The 18,017-nt window shown below is 39.8% G+C and overlaps 1 protein-coding gene across 3 annotated transcripts in view; it reads right to left on the reverse strand.

Moving 5' to 3' along the window:
• TBC1D14 (TBC1 domain family member 14) overlaps nt 1-18,017 on the reverse strand; it is a 64,879-nt gene that overhangs the window by 21,292 nt on the left and 25,570 nt on the right. For 2 of the 3 annotated variants that reach the window (XM_032108564.1, XM_032108566.1), the window contains 4 exons: nt 6,712-6,830; nt 4,047-4,129; nt 1,900-2,017; nt 241-347 (listed from right to left, as the gene is read on the reverse strand). In XM_032108564.1, coding sequence (XP_031964455.1) covers nt 241-347; nt 1,900-2,017; nt 4,047-4,129; nt 6,712-6,830 — 427 coding nt within the window. Of the gene's footprint in view, nt 1-240; nt 348-1,899; nt 2,018-4,046; nt 4,130-6,711; nt 6,831-10,909; nt 11,015-18,017 lie in introns of those variants that run through there. The other variant, XM_032108565.1, reaches the window with a different exon arrangement.

The raw sequence follows: 18,017 nt of genomic DNA on the forward strand, positions 1-18,017 counted from the left end.
TCTGACCATCTCCATCCAACATGAAAGCAAGACAGTGAGAGCAATACTCAGAAACAATTCACAGCAGCAGTCCTAGAACAGCAACAAGATTAAAAGGCACTGCATTTTTGAACAAAACACATCAAAGCAGCACAAAAAAGCATAACTAGATAACATCTCCTCACACCCACACCACAACAGATACAAGACTGTCCCCTTGCTGTTTGACTTTGTAAGAAAATGTCAACAAAACAGCCTCACCATGAGTGATGTTTAACTCGTTGCCAATTGCCAAGCTCCAGACTTTGCCTCTCACACTCGGTGGAATGCCCTGCCACCACAGCTCTCGAACTTTACGGGAACAACACCTGTTTAAAGTAAAACAGATTATTCTAAGAAATATTTCATTGCCAGCAGAATTGCAAATGTATCCTCCTACCACTGCTGATGGGATTCAAACCAAAATGAACATCAATGGCCCTAGATGTCAAACATAATTTGCATATATCCATTCTTTAGTACTATTTTGCTTTGAACTGCAAAGGAAATCTTCCTTCCTTCCAATGTAATGGCTTTATATTGACAGAAGCACTGCAGCCACAATACCCATAATCTGCAGCCACACTTGATCAGCAAGAATCACAGGGAAAAAGTAAATAAATGAAAAGGAAGTCCATACCTATGCCACTGCCTATGCTAAAAACTGGACAGCTCCATACAAGACCAAATACAGGAACAAGTTATGGAAGTCTACCTCTGCCCTCTGTCATCACCCTGCTGTGCAGACATGCAGTTTCCCACCCATCTTTGGAGTTCTGTGCCTCTGGAAAAATGCATGAAGATGCAACAAGGAGTAACTTTTAAGTGGGAACTTGAAGGACATTTTAACAGAAAACAGGCTTTGAAATGGATGCAGCTGATGTTCAGCAATCTGAGAGCCCAGGAGGAGGAACAGAACAGCACCTAAGTAGCAAGGAAAAGTGGCTAAACCATAACATTTCATTTATCTTTGAGCAGATTCTGAAAACTAATCTGTAAAACAGTGAATACACTGGGGAACTTATGAGTTTATAAACCAATAAAGGAAAAGGTGACCTTATTTTCACAGCAACCATAACAGATGCATCTTCAAATACTAAAGACACACATGTAAATCTACAATTTGTTTAGACTCAGTTTATTATACTTCAGTTCTCCAAAAACACATTTTCCAACAAATTCTGTCCATGTTTTTAATATATATTCTCAGGATAACTGAATTCCATTGTTAAGCAAATTGCAATTCTGAATGCTGTTGGTTTATGGTGTTGTGGTATTTGGGGCGGTGGGGGCTGCATTTTTTAAGATGACTAGCAAAGACCACCAAGATACTTTATCAACTGCCTGTGCTGCATCTTTGGAAGGAATCTTTTAGCAGTTAATATAAATAACTTTTTCCCTATTTCTCTTTTCCATCATTTGATTATCCCAGCATGTATACCATTCTGCAATTAAAGAGGCTTCATAAACCATTCACATACTTCAATCTTCATTGATATTACATCAACATCTCAAGTAGTCAAGGAAAACTCAAGAGCTCAAATAGTCAAGAAAAGCTCATTTCTGATAAATGAATGATGTTCAAGTATCATGCCTTCATGCTGTTACATTCTCTACCACAAATCACTTCTCAGTGCTTCAGAGTTTCTGAGTATTGTGAGCCTTCATTACAGACAAGTAATAAGATTTAGCACAACATCACTTCCAGCCACCTTGTAGAAATATAGATGTTGCTTATTTCCTTTGTAGATGTCCAAGAACGATTTTCTAACAAAAGCTTCCAAGACCATTTAAAGATTATGCGTCCTAACTTTGTAACTTTTCTTCAGGATATAGACTCTGCAATTTTTAATTAAAACTCAGTATAACATACTATCTTACATAGTTTCCCAGTTGGGTAAGATTTCATTGTTCCAGGTTAAAACAGCATTGCCAATGCTGTCTTCCAGTTTACAGCGTTCTTCCAGTTGTTTCTTTCTCTTCTGGGCTTCTTTAAGCTCTGCAAAAAGGAATTTCCTTTTTAAGTTAATAAAATCAGAAACTAAATATTCAGTTAGTCATGGCTACGTAACAATGTAAAGTGCACTGTGTTCACCCTAAAGTACAGGGGACCATTCAAATTCTGAAAATTTCCCAAGCACACAGCAAGCTGAGCAGTGACGCCGATGTGAATAAAGAACAAACTGTAACTCTAAATAAGTTTCATTTTCAACAGATGGGACAAAGACCCTTCAAATCTAACCACACTAGTAACTTTGAATTAGCACCTCAGACAGCCAACAGCCTCATCTAGTAGAACAGGTCAGAGTATTTCTGAATAAACCTCCACCCCTTTTATGATAGACTCAAAACTACAGGCCAAATGAATACAAATTTTTGCTTCATTTTCATTCTTCTATTACAATTCATGTATACTGTCAAGAAATCACAAGAGCCACATTTTTGATGCTACTTCGCATATGGATAATCTAAATGTCATACATCACAAATGGAAACTTTCAGTTCATTAACAAGAAAACATATTTCATGTCTAGTTTAGATGTATTTTACATTTCTGAATTATCACGAAGTACTTCTTCCTTCCTTCGCATCATCAAATACTACTTTTTCCACTGGAAATTTGTTAGACATGCATTTACCAAATGCAGGAAACCAGTCTCTACAGCAGCACAGTGGAAATACAGGACATGGATGTGTATTCACTGCCTACAGTATGAGAAGGTGCTCACCCGGCAAGCAGAGCTCACTGAAGAACAGCAGTACCATGAACAAGGTATTTGGAATGGACACTTTCAACCTGATGGGTCCACTTCAAAGGCCCACAGAAGCTGTGCCTAAGCAGAACCATAGCAACTGCCTCACAGTGTTTTCAGCTTTGATACAAGCTCTTTGCAAGCCTGCCAAAATGCAGGCTTTCAATTTTTCTCTAGCCAACAAGAAGGTGTTTACAGTCTTTGCTCTCCTGACCTCTGGACAATATATCGCTCTGCAAAGCTGTTCATCTGGAGTGACATTAGGGACAATGGGTTTGTCATGGTATTTATCTGGACAGAATGACATACTCCAGTTCAGTGAAGACAGAACAAGGACCTGGTCCATCGTCTAACAATCATCCTGTTTTTCCCAAACCACCTACCCTACATGCTAAGAAAGAACAGGGAAACTCCTTTAGACTACACATACAGTAGCAGATAGATTAAACAGGAGTCACATGAAGCTAGAACTTCACCAGTAGGTATATGATGTTCAAAATCACAAGAGGATACTTCTATTAGTGTGTCAACTGCAGAATGAAAGCAAGTCCTGTGTTCATATACCCTTTCTACTGTTTCATATGGTTCCAGGGTCTGGCCAGCTGGAAAAAAATATTTTCAGTAGCTCCCACTGGATGCAAAACCCAAGTCTCAATCTCCTATTATTGCAATGCTTGTTTTTAATTAGAAAACCCAGATGGTTTTCTAATATCAGCCAAAAGAAACCACTACCATCACCTCCACATCATGTTCATAGTACAGTGTTACTAAAACACTTCTGTGAAAAATATCAGGCAAAAAATTACGAGCAAATCCTTGAGAAAGCTGTAAATTTTAAGTGAGAGAGTATAAAATGAACATAACCACATACATTTTCCTACAATGAAAATTATGTATTTATGTACTACAGCCTGAACAGGTTGTTTCCAGTATGAAACTGACAAATACCCTGCAGTTGTAAGTCCAGTCTTCACTAATTTGACCAACAATCTCCTTCAATATATTACTAAGTTTTTAAACCCACAAATAAGTGTCACTCATTTAAGAGTTATGGATTAAAAAATTATTTCCTGCTGGATTTTAGGACCATTTTCTTTTCAGCTTGGGGCTGGGCTTTTCAACAAAACTACCTTTGCTCCTCTCTTTTTGGACTGATTCTTCTTTGAGAGGAGGCACGGATCCCTCACATTACAGAGCAACAGACTGACACAAGTGCATTCCAGGTTTAGAAAGATCCCTATACTTTTCTCCTCTGAAGACAAGAAATCCCATCACCTCTTTTTTTTGCTTGAACCACCATTTCTTCGTACTGTTGCCTGTGTTTCTGAGCTTCTTCTGCTGGTTTTGCAGGAAGGTTCCTTAAAAAAAATATATTATTTACAGTTGGCATGACTGTCTAAATAAAATTCTAGATACTTCTAAAAGAAAAGCACACTCTGTTTCTTGTCAAAATATCCAGTCAAAGAGCAGAACAACAGATCCTTGGAAAGAATCTTTTTTTTGCCAGAGTCAGCAGCTATGACTACGTTTATACACAGAATATGCTGAGTAATTTCCTTATGTTTGGTAATTTCAGCATTTTTATTATTAAACCAACTGAACCCATAGGCTGATCTTCATAAAGGGAACATACTGGTATATACCAAGCTGGTAGGTTTTGATTTGAACTGGTTAAGATTCAGGACTGTACTCTTTCTTACTGTTCACCTTGTCTAAGAGTTACATCCACAACTTTCTTTACCCACACACAATGACTCCCCAAACCAGCCACCTTTTCCCCTCTGGTCTCCAAGACCCCATTTCTATTTTAAAGACTTAACTCCTTCCCCACTCTTCTAGAACAACAAGTGGCACTGGGGTCATCTTTAGTATTCTCCACTTCTTAATACCAACAAAACATTTTGATTTGTGATTAAGACTCTGCCATACAAATACATGTCAAATATTCCTATGTCAGAACACGTGACCTTTCAGTTAATCATATTTGTAATGAACGTAACCATATGTATCTCTTACAACTACAAGATCAGCAAAACATCAAAACAGGAAATGACTAACTATTTTGTTCTTCTGTATTGTAGAGCACTGTATTTTATTCCTAGAACAGTTTATATCTTTGGTTAACAGAAAACCTATGCAAAAATTCACTTTTATGTTCCTGTAAGGTGTCACACATCAGGCAGCTGACAGCCCCCAACATCATTAATAGTTAGCATGCATTACAATTTATGTAATCACAGTGCCTGTAATGTACACATAACCATGTGATACTGGCCTATGAGTATTTTTCCAAATCAAGATTGTTACTAGAGAAACAAAAGTAAATTTTCACATTGGTGAAATGTTGGTTTGTTAACCACAGAGACCAATCTACTCTTTTTTCAGTTTTCTTTTCCAGTTTCTTGATCTGCATCTTTTTTTAAATCCAACTCTTTAGAAATTTATTTAATTTAGGGACAGTTTGGAAAGGAAAACCTGATGAAATTAATCAGGTTCTGCTAACTTAAATTCCACCACTCAAATTATTTGCCCTATGTCTTAACATTACCACCATACATGTGAGGTGATGTTTAGTATCTATTAAAATTCAACTACTACTTTTTCCATTTGAAGCTAGAGGCACTATGGAATATTCATTGATTTTTTACTATGAAGCTTTACCTAAACCCTACAAATGAGTGTGAAATCAAGAGCAACTATTGAAAAAAAGAATCCCACTCCACTTTTCTGTCTTAAAAAAGAAACTACTTAAAGCCTAATAGGTAAACATTAAAAAATAGTATAGAAACTGTAGGTAAACAATTAAAAAAAGATTCCTTAGGAAGAGTCAGAGGACAGCACTGCTGTCCAGAGCAGTAAGTGATGCTTCAATTGTCTTCAATTTTAAAAATTCCTTCCTTTTCTGCTAGAAGTTCCTCACTCTATCAACAGTAGGAAAGAAAGCAAAATCTGGACATTCTCCTGTAATGTAACACTAATTCCATCTGTCTGAACACTGTATTACTCAGATTATCCTACAAGGAAAGAGATTTTTAACAGGTTTTTAAATACAACAGATAAGCTAGTATGTTTTGTTTCCAGTTGAACATAATAAACTGCTATAACAAATAATCACTCTTACAGTTTTCTACATCTCCCAGTGTCTTGCCACACAGTCCATCAGCCAAGCCAGAAAGTTACTTAAGTAACCCTACAATTAGACTAGTTTGATATGAGCATTTTTCATATAGGTTTGTTAATGAAAACACAGATCTATGTTATGCCAGTTCTTCACACCAATGCACAGCTATACTAAAAATGCAGATGTCATGCCCACAAAGCCAGATCACATTCATAATCATAAACTGACTAAGCATGACCAAATCTGTGTAATTCAGGAGAAAAACATGGTAAAGCAGCTGCCGGCAAATCGCTTTGGAGTCAGTCTGCATATGCAAAAACCTCCTTGCAGTAAGAGGCATGAAACAACTCATCAAGTGCTTGACAACCCTTAAAATGTGATGCTGAACTCACTGCAGAGCAATCACTATATAGTTTCATTATTTATGGAGGTGTGGTCTTTCTCTGTGTAAACAGGACACTGGATTCTTGCTTCTCAATTTCTTTAGCAGATACCAGCTTTGTTTTTATGCTTAACTTCTCTCATGGAAAATAAAAATCCCTTAATCATGTTTAGAAGGTAGAATTACTCAAAACTAAAGCTCTGCTATCCTAATTACCTCCCTTAACAAAAAGCCATTGCTTTTATTATAAAATAAGGTTCCTTCTGTTTGAATAATTTTTCTCATAATCAACCAAATTTCATATTCCCTAGTCTGAAAAAAAAAATCTGCTTTAGATTTTAAATAATCTGTTTAAGTTAGAGTAAGCAAATACACTTAGAAAATCTTTGCTAGGCTAATTTTAAAGAGACCCTCACTGTGGCACTTTCAAAACTTACGCCGGTCGGTCCTCTAAAATAAGTGCTGTAGTGGAGAGTGGTTCAAAATCAAGATTCTTCCTCACATTCTGTTTAGGAGAGAGTGGTCTCTGAGCTCGTCCAGTTTTTTCTTCATATTCCTAGAGAAGAAAAACACAGGGCTACTTACAAGAGTGGAGAACACCAAGATAATGAACTTGAGAATTTAAAAAGGGATCTACAAAAGTCTTCAAGATAATGCTTTCACATCTAGCCATACTGCAGTACCTCTGAAGCTTTTCAACTAGAGCAACCTCAACCCTGAAAACAATGGCAAAATTTATGTTCAGGAGTGAGTCTTGATGGTTTTTTCCATTCCTTCTATTTGTAAAAACATCTTAAGTTCCTCTGGCTGACAGCCTGCTTTTACAAAGCACTACTACGAAGGCGTTTACAAACAGCAAATACTATCTGAGGTATAAAAATAGGACCTATTTTTTTTTTTTTTTTTCATTTACATGGTTTTGAAAGCAAAGTCAAAAATGACCACAAGCTCCATGTCTTAAAATCTCATTGTAAGATTTCTCCTATGGAAGCTGTTTTCATATGCAACATCTCAACAGTGGGGAGAGAAAAAAAAGGTTAAAATCACTGTTGGACAGAAAAGTCCACACTTGGTACAACGCCTTACACAATCCTAAATCACAACGGAGCATAACATGTTAACCTGTGTCTGTGATCAGACACTGACACCCTGGAGCAAGACTAGCAGAGAGGCATCAAGATGGTCTAGACCCTGAGGTCTGGAACAAGTGCCATATGAACAGAGGTCAAGAGAACCAGGCTTGCTCAGCCTCCAGAGGAAAAGGCTTTGTAGGGAGGGTAGGCGAACATTGGGACAAATTTCCTGAGATGTGACAGAACTCCTGACCTTGAAGGCATTCAGAGCTCAGGTGGATGAGCCCTAAGAACCTGGTCTAAGCAAACTGTCCTGAGAGGGGAGATAGCCCCTCAGAGGTCCTTCTACCCTTAATTACTGCATAACGCTGATCTACAGGAGAGGACTTGGTATTCAGGTACCATTTTATTTTTACTTTTCCTATAAACACTGATTTTAAAAAAAAGTATACTAAAACCATGACCTAATGGGACCAAACAACCTTTACACAACTTCCATCTGCTTCAATGCTTTAAGTATTACAGCAAACATTAAGTATGCAAAGCATCAGTGATATACAAACAACAGACACGGTCAAACAGTCCTATGGAAAATCACATCCACATTATAGTTACTTCTACATTCAACTTTATGATTCTTGCCACTTCCAAAACTCAAAGGCTTTCATGCACAGCTTTTTTATACCATTTCTATTAAAATAAAATTTAGAAAAAACGTAAATGTACACTATTAACGAGCACTATGAAGAATGTTCCAGCCATGGACCTTTTCCTGCTAGCACATGGAGTTCCTCAGATGGTACTGCTTGCTTTCTCTCAACGTAACCTCTCAATTTCAACAAAACTTCCTTGGGCAATAGATCCAACCTTTCCAACACAATGAGGTTCATTCAGCAACTAAAATGAGATCCATCCCTTCCAGAAAGGCTGTCTCCAATCACACCTTAAAAAAGGGATGGATGAAAACAAGACATGATGCAATGAATGTGGAACAACACAGCCTTGGTCTTCTACTCTGCGTTGTACAGTTCAATTCTACTTCAAGCTACTTCCATGGGGCTCACGGGTACAGGTCTGTGCAGCCCTCAGGACACAGAAAATCCCTATTTTCCCTTGTCTATTAACTGGGCACTGCCTCAACAATCAATCCTATGATGACTACATTACTGTAATGGGAAACACGGTCATGAATTTGGAATGTCTGGCTCATTAATACCAGCTAATACTGCTATGCATGACATCAGTTTGAAAACAAGGAAAAGAACCAAGGAAAATGCATTTAAACTACAGACTAGTACTCAGCTTTGTCAAGTAAAGGTACAGTGCTCATGCTGACAAAGCCATTCGCTAAAAAAACCTCCAGAGAGAAAATAAGCAAAGAAATGCTGTAAAAAAGGTATTCAGATAGAGAGCATATTCAGAAAGCACAGATGTAGTCTTACACTGGTCACTTGCACCAGCAAGCAACTGAGAGTGACCAGTGTGTAAGTGCACCATCACAATGGGCTTCAGGTGCACCAGCTGCAGAGTAAATCCACTGTGCTGACAGGAATGAAGTAAATGGCTTTTCTTTCTCTTAGTTTCTATTAGGAGACTGATTTCTTAATGAGCCCTTTTTCACAAATTAACGAAGTCAAAAATTAACCTCTATTACTCCCTAAGGCATCTCAGAATTTGACATTAAAACATATGCACCCAATGTTTATTATAGTAGAAGTTCCACTAAAGCTACTTAATTTCGACATATGAAAATTATATTCAGGGTTTTCTTTCACTGAAAGCCAGCTGGAGAGCAAAATTGCTTTTGGAAAGTGAGAAAAGAATGTCCACACTGAGCTGCAATGGGAATTTTATTCTGTACCCCAGAATTAATTTGGAAATCCCATTCAGCTAAGTACAAAGTTCTCCAGACCACCACTACGCACACCCTTGTAAGAATTTATTGGTTAAGAAAATGTTTTATTTCTGAATATGGGTAGCTAGCTACAGTATCAGCACATCAGTACAATTATGCAAACCTCTCAAAAGCGCCAAAGCCCACCCTGCATTTCAGCAAGTATTCACTGGTGTTCTACTCAGCACTACCCTACAGTAAAAAAGCCAGACCAGCACAAAAATGGGAGTGGCACATTTGATCAGATTACAAGTATGATTTCTTTGTAGGAATTTCAACCTTTTCAGTGGTAGCCAAAAAAAGAATAAAAATGTCCTCTGGTGATACTATCTACAAGACTGGTTTTTAATTAGGGAAGATTAAAAAAAAAACCAACCAAACAAAACCTTCCAGCCCAGTTTCCCCCCCAAAAAACATAAAAACCAAATACCCCAAAATTCACAGAAAACAAAAGCTCATGGAAAGTATCTTTTACTCCACTGAGAAGAGAATGCAATTTCAGAGTACAATGTATGATACAGCGATGAAGCACACTGAAGCCTCCACAAACTCATATTAAGAGTATCTGCTGACTGAGCAAGTCCAAGTATTTGCACATACAGGCATACTGCAATAGGCTAAGCTACACAATAGCTCATTTAAAGTTTTTTATTTTAAACCAGATTCAAATCTCTCACAGGTAAAAGTAATTCAGCATCTGTTTAAATGCTATGCTGCAGTTAGGGGTTACTAAGCTGATATGGTTGCAAGTTAATTTTAGGATCAACTTAGGATGAGCTGACAGTTTGCGATTTAAAATACAGCCTTATCACTGGGATCATCTAGGCTTTCTTCCAGGTTTCACCTTTAGCTGTTCACAAGAGCTGAACTAGGGTTTGAAGATGTTCTATAAGAGCGTGCTGTAGATTAAAGCACTGATTTAAATAATCCAAACCAAACAAAGAAAACCCACGGAAACACGCCTCCCGAAACCAAGTTTAATTCTGGGTGGAACCTGCCAGCTTTGCAGTTAAGATGCAAGAAGCTGAGACTGTGGTGATTCTCTGCGATTCTTCAAAAAAGAGAAGCTAACCTACAAAAGGATCCTCAACCATCTCTACCGAGAGATGCAAATAACCCTCCAGAACACAGGGCAAGTGCTGAAAGACCGACTGCACTACCCGGGAGAGGGCTGTGTGACTTCCCACACGCCCCGAGCCTCCCCAAGCACCAGCAGCACGGCAGAACTGAACGTACAATAACACAAACTGCTCTACCAAGGTCATCTTGTTTTGGCCGTGCATGTTTAAAGGCAGCCACTTTCCGACGGAGCCGAATATGAAATATTCATGTTGGGTGCCGGAGCGGCAGACACCAGGCTGCGGGACTCTGGCTCCACGGGCGGCAGCACTGCAGGGCAGGAGGGATGGCCAGCACAGCCGGGGGTTCCAGCCTACAGCCCCCACGCTCCGACACCCCGAACCACCGGCGTGGCTGTGCCACCGCCTTCCATCCCGGCGGAGTCTCGCCTCGCACGTAGAGAATCCCCTTCCCGGGAAGCTGGTTCTCGCCTGGACCCGGCGAGGCGACCGAGAAGCGGACGAGGCCGGGTTCGCCGACACGCGTTCAAGTCCCCGCCCGCCCATCCCGCCTGCCCCGACCCCCGCGCCCCGCAGCCGCCCCGCTCACCATGAACGCTGCGGTCCCTCACGGGCGGCGGCGCCGGAGCCCCATTGCCCGCCCCGCACCGCGGGCCTGGCTGCCGCCGCCCGGGCCCGCACGGCCTCGCGGGCCGCCCGCCCGCCCCGCCTCCCGCGGGTGGGTCCGCCCGCCCCGCCCCGCCCCGCCAGCCGCGCTAATCACCCGCGGAGCCGCCGCACACCATCGCTGCTCTCCGCCTCGCCCAGCGCTGCCTGGGCACGCACGGCTCCGCCTGGCGAACGCCTCCCGCCTCCCGGGCCGCCCCGGCAGCCCCGCCCGGTGCAGACCCGCGTCCATGACGGACACCCCCCCACAAGCTCGTCTGCGTTAGCCGCAGTCTTTGTCAGCTTAGCATTACGGGTGTTGGTTTAGGACGCAGCTGTATTCCTTGAATCTCTCTCCGCTCTCTTTCCCACACTGCCGCTTCCCCTCCCCGCGTCCCTGGCTCCAAGCCAGGCGTTTGCTTGTACCGAGTCCCGCTGCTGTGCCTTGCTGAGACAGCCTCGGTACCGCTCCGAAGCGCCAGAGCAGCTAAAACTCACCAGCCCCTGTATCAGTGCGGAAGGAGCAGCAGCAGTGTTACGCTGAAATACTCCTACGGCATAAGCATCTTTTCAGTAGCACTCATGCTCTGTCCACCTCTGACAACCCTAAGAGATAGATATATAAATCTCTTCTACAGTTCTGACAACTCCCACATCACCTCTTGCTAAATATTTTGCCTCAATCCAGATAAATTAAGCTTGATATTCTTTCTTTGTCCAAAGACTCTGTTACCTAAGTCAGTGGAGACACCCAAGTTGCTGTGGCTCCATTTTTGGTAGACTTGAATTTTAAAATATTATCTATTCACCTGCAACTGTTGCCATTTTCTCAACTCTGCAATAAGGATTTCATATTCTTTTATCTCACTGACTGTGGTTTGCAGCTGCCAGGGTGAATTGCTCACGGTCTTTATCACAGATAAAATGATCCTAAGTCCCGAAATTAGCAGCAAGGACTGATCTGAAAACAACTGGTCACTTAAGCATACTGCTTTCAAAGCTTTGCAATAGTTGGGAGAACTTATTTTATCCGAATTGCTAGGTGTTATATCAGCTATTGTTTTCAACCTGAGACTTCACATCTATTTCACGGATGCAGCAATACTACGGCAAATACAGAACAGCTCACTGTTTACAAGTATATTGGCTTCATTCCCACCACCACCAGTTACAGACACCTGCCATCCAAGCATCTCGTGTCAGAGCACAAGTCAACACAGCTCATGCAAAACACTGCAGACTCCAGTGCTAATGCTTTATCTCATGAACTATCTGAAACTAAGTTATCGCACATATCAAAAGAACATTCATTAAAGTTACAGCTATTAACACGGGGGAAAAAGCAGATGCTGAGGAAGAGCACCCCTGGGTGGGCAGTGGTATTCCTGCAGTAGATGTCTATGCTTTCACACTGAAATTAGAATGGTATCACAGCTCTTCTGCAAAGCCCTGACTGCGAGAGAAGAATGCCTGGTGACACAGGAAGATACCGCAGGATGAAAAGCGAAGTACACCCTGTAACAAACCACAGCTGGCTACAAGTTACACACACAGTTGGTAGCGGTCACTATTTTTAGGCTGCTTCAATTAAAACACTACCTGAGACTACTTGAACAAGTTACGTGCAAGATTTAATTACATTTTATTTTTTCCACAGGATGTCCCACCTCATTCAGCACACAAAATAAGAACTGGACCAGAATTGCCCAAGCAAACAGATAACTATTTTTTCTCTGGTTTTTAAGTCTTATCACTACCTCAACAGTGCTTCAATGTTCCCTTGCATTGTTTCATGACTGTCTACTGCATGTCCATCTGAAATCTCTTACCTTTTATAAATGATGTAGTTTACCAGACAAATTTCAGCTGGTGCATACCCAGCACTTTCCTGGCCCCCAATACCCTTCTGGCCCCTCTCACCATTTCTGTGCCACCATTACACAGCCATGGTCAATACGCTGGACTGGGGAAATGATACGACCAAAACCACACCTTTTGTTTTGTTCCATTAGTGTGGTTACTCTGCAATGCCTGCTCTGGGACAATGTAAACGTGAAAGGAAAAGGAAAACAAAGGAATATGCAGCAGGACTACCAGATCATGAAATTTGTGATGATCTTTCGGTTGGGAAACTAAGATGTGATTCTTAATGTGACACTGGGCCATAAATGAATAATTTTAATGAAGATCCTTATATATACAGTAATCAAAGAGAATTTAAGGAGACTGGAACTTCAGGCAAAGATCTGATTATGAGACTAACCTTCAAAATTTAACAGAGTTCTGAACTTCTGAGTTCAGATATTATACAACCTGAGAAATCTGAATTGCATACTCAACCTGTACTTTAGTGATCTGCCAAGCTCTACGAATAATTAATGGTTCAAGAATCATCAGCCCTACTTGCTTTACACAGCTCTCTCTATATGTGTATACATATATATTTAATCCTCTTACATTAAAGAAAGGATACCTGAGCAGAAGATAGCAATTGCATAACAGAACTTGTCTGTGATAACATTATATGTGTGAAGTTTTATCTTCCACCAGGACATCTTTCATCTTTAGTACCACAGTATTCTCCTGTTCCATACTTTATAAATTAGGAATGCCTAAGCAATGTAAAAGACAAGATAACATACTATGGCCAAGTTGTGAGGAAAACCTCGCACTATTTGTAGGGATCATTTCAAGTGCTCTGAAATTTGCCTCTTTTCCCCAGGAAGCATCCACTTTTCCTTTCTGATTACAGGGGATACAGAACCTGGGCTGGCAACTGTGATCCCACAAAATCACACTGAAGTTAAATGAATAAAATAATCCACACATTTTACAGAAAGTTAAGAGTAAAGCAAAAAAATGAGAAGCCACATACTCTTGTTTTGCAGTCCTGTGCTCCAGCCACTAGACTGCAATTTTAAAAATTTTAACAATTTTTCCATATACATATTTTTATAACTTCATATTCTGAGCAATGGAGGCATTAGATTAAGGAACAGTTAAAACCTAAGCAAAGACAAGGCCAGGTTAGCTCTTCCAAGAAAGAATAACAGTTTGCTATTTTGAACTCTGTTGCCTCTAATCATTCAACATGCTATGTATCAGATGGTTCCCACCCTCAGGGTTCACGTTTCATTTGTGCTGTATGTAAATAATTTAACTGTTTTTTGGTTATATAGAGTGACATGCTTCATTAAAAAAAGAAGGAAAGTATTTGAAGTACTCAAAAGAGACAAGGCATACCATGAAGCATGTTGCTTAAGAACAGCTTTTTATTGTCAAAAGCAGGATCTTCAATCATATTGTGCAGCATACTGTTAGGAGTGACTCTAACATGAGTCACAGTAACAACAAAAAAACACCCTCCTGCTCAGAATACTGCAAAGGACACAATTTAGTCTGCATATACAAACACGTGCGTGTTTCCCTAGGTACTGACACTATGTGGCACACTGCAAGAAAGGCCTCCAGGAGGACAAGCATCTGGGAAATGTCTGAGCAAGAAAATACAAGCTAAATGGTTGTTTTATTTTACTGTTATTTTCTTGTGAGCATCTGCCAGAATAAAACACTATCAACACTTGCTTTCAGCATATCCCATAAACATCACTTCCAGGGATTGGAATTCCATTGGATATGGACTTCATGTGAAAACATAATTTTACTTGATCTGTATGCCTGCTCACTGATCTCTACACCTTAATTATCTGTATAGTCTCAGCATAATAGCCTTCCAAAAAATCTCTCAGCAACTTTTTCTTCTGACATTTCACAGTAGCGCTGATGTTGCAGAAGAAAACTTACCTTTCCTATCTAGTCTCATATAACACGCTCTTAGTGCGGCTGAAGATCATGTCACAACTGTTCCCCTCATTCTGAGCAAGACACAAAAATAAAAGGACTCTCCATGCTACATCAACCTGATGCTGACACCACTCTGAAACGGCCAAAAATCCAGGTTAACTACAGGAAATAGAGGAAAGGAGTCACAGAAATATCATATTTCATCAATATCATATAACTCATCTTGCAGGTTCTCAAAGCAGTTGTAAAAACAACCTCAAATACTTGTAATCTTCAAGACAGTGTAAAAGTCACCCAGGAATGCCACTTACTTTGCAGTGCACAACAACTTGTATTTTATGCTGTTCAGATACCTTCCACACCACACAGTCACTATTTTTGTTTGCAAACAGCTGTCTTTGCAGGTAAGTATGTGCACACTTGTATTTAGCACCATGACTCCAGCACGTACACCAAACTAAGGTAGCGAAGGTACTTCACTGGGTACTTCTGACCATATTCTACTTCTCCCCTGTTTTCAAATCTCTCTACTAATTTCCCTTCTGCTTCCTCATCAAGATTTGGGTATCTTTATGGGTCTCTGACCTCTTAAAATTTTATGCTTGTCTGCCCTTAGAAATTACAGAAAAACAAGGTAATAAGGCTACTACATCAAAGCCTCTGAATGTTTTTTTGCATCCATGTTTGCTTCTCTGATCCCTGAAACTACCTTTGAAACTCTTACTGGTGCCAATTTCTCACATGCCTAATACAAGCTTCTTTTGTACTCATACTGACAGTGTGCTCCATATTCTCTCTCATCAGTAGTCCAGTCTTACAGATCCTTGTGCATTCTGTGTTTAATTTTACAAAAAAAACCCTATATCAAAATGTTCCTGAATATAATCATCTTCTGAATTTAAGGTTCAGTCTTGATGAGAAGAAATTGCAGCTTTTTAAAGCTACGCACAAATATAAACATAATATATGAAGGAGGGCAACATACCTTTATAGCGTGGCTTAAAGCAATGACTATTTTTAGGCTTTAATATTCATGAAGCTGTTTCCACTGAGCTTTATCATGCTCAAGTGAGAATTTCTCAATAGAGCACAAGAAAATTATGTGAAAATACTAACAGGCATGAAAAATTTGTAATAAAATCAAGGCAAAAAATAGGACCAAGAGTCCTCAGAGAGAGAAAGAGAATGAGAACATAAAATTTGCTAGTCTTCCTTCAGAAAGACACTTAAGGAAAAAGCACCAGTCTGGCTTTTCAAAATCCTTACATTCGCATCTTCAGGGTTTCCAGTAACACACAGTACCTCCATTCATTTTGCAGAGCTAAAGAACATCAGCTTTGTTTGTTGTTGCTAGAGAGCATGGTAAGAGTTAGCCTTTCAAAACCCATATCTACGCCACTCTTTAATTTTATATGAAGTTTGAGATGCATAAGCTGGAAGACAAACAAAGAAAACCTTTGGGTCAGGTTTCTTGGGAGCTTGCTTAAACTTAACACAAAATTAGCACAATGAAGTCTAGCAAAGCTTTCTCAATCTTACATGTCAGCAGTGGAAATGTTCCAGTCTCCAGTTAGAATAGGAAGTTCCACCATATTTAGGTGTTACACATCTGCTTTCAAAAATTTATCACCAGCTTTGCTTCACAGCAATGCTTTGCCAAGTGTTTGTGCAATGCAACAGTCAAAGGCACGTGGCATTATTTCCAGGCTTGCTCTCTACAGACATCTATTTTCATTCAAAGCCCATGAGAGGAGGGGGGGATCTGAAAGCCTCCTGTGTGTTGCCAGTGGAAGGTTACTACATGGAAAAAAGCTTACCGACTACACAAAGAAGTAAGTGTTTAAGTATCTTTCTATTAGCACTGGAAGACACACAAATACCAGTTGCACAATGGATTCTTATTTAACACAAATGAGAGCAAAATTCCACGGATGTATCAGCTGTTCTGAAAAGTTATAATCTCTGGCCTGGAAATTTTGGGGTTAGAAAGAGCTGTGTACTTGATACTCAAAAGTCAATCATTTTTCCGTGAATTTGTGGCTTCCTGCCTTTAAAAATAATCTTGCGCTACCAGAATTCATATTCCAGCTAATGCTAAGTATCAACTTGGGCTACAAACTAACTGTCCCTATTGAGACAAAGAGAACAACTTCAAAGTTACTGCACTTCCCCCAAAGCATACCGCCAGCATTGAAACAGACTGCGCAGCAGACCAGCAGCTGACATTGTAACTGCAGTAACAACTACCTAAGCTTACACTTCTATTTAGTATCTTTACTTCTGAAAGCAGATACTTATCCTACAACGCTGCCTGCTACACCTCTTTAGGATCCCTCCAGCTTCCAGGGCTTTTGAGCCACACAATTTACTAGGCATTTTAGAGAGCGAGAAAGCTAAAATAAAAGCTTTAAATCTGGAAAAGGAGGAAAAAACCTCTCACTTCCTTTCAAAAATACTTTGTAACTTGTAATAGCTATTTAAACCAATACTCAAAGCTTACTGCTCTCCATTTGTCTGATGCTTGTAACATATTCTGTACTTTCATATGTTGTTAACATATGGGAAGAAGTTCCAACGGCATCAAAAGCAGAACTTCGTCAGCTACACTCTGCTAGATTATGATACCTGACTGGGTCATATTAAATTCTTTTATTATTAAAATACGCAGGAACAATCACCCTGACACAGTATTAAATCACACTTTCAATTACAGTGAATGGAAGCTACGACTCTTGCTTTGTCTGTTTAAGTATGATAGCAGTTTTGTTTGAGGCAGGTAATTTTCAAGATAGGACAAGGGCAACACACTCTTTGTAGAGTAATACAGTCTACTGGAATTGTTGAATGATCTATTTAGTACTGTTCTTGTTGAGGAAAAAGGAAAGACTTTTTAGGACTTCATCATTGACATAAAAGGTTTCCTTTCTTTACTTATTTTTATTTACCTTCACAAAAATTAGATGTCCTTTACATATGCTTGCAATAAAATAAAAGTATTTGTAACTGGATCAGAAGGCAAGACATGAAACAGCAGTGCATTAAGGCAACTTGCAAGTTTTGGGTTTTTATTCTCAAGTGGGGAAGTTAGTTACACCTTTATTTCCAGAGAATGTAACAATAAAAGGCATAGGTTAGACCAACCACAGTAATTATACCTTCTTACACTGCCCTTGCTTCTTGTTGAAAAAAGGAACTCTGGCCCACAGATCTAAATCCTGCCTTTCTGAAGGCTGACTAATAGAAATGAA

This window comes from Corvus moneduloides, chromosome 5 (genome assembly GCF_009650955.1).
Source record: "Corvus moneduloides isolate bCorMon1 chromosome 5, bCorMon1.pri, whole genome shotgun sequence".
Classification (NCBI taxonomy): Eukaryota; Metazoa; Chordata; class Aves; order Passeriformes; family Corvidae; genus Corvus; species Corvus moneduloides.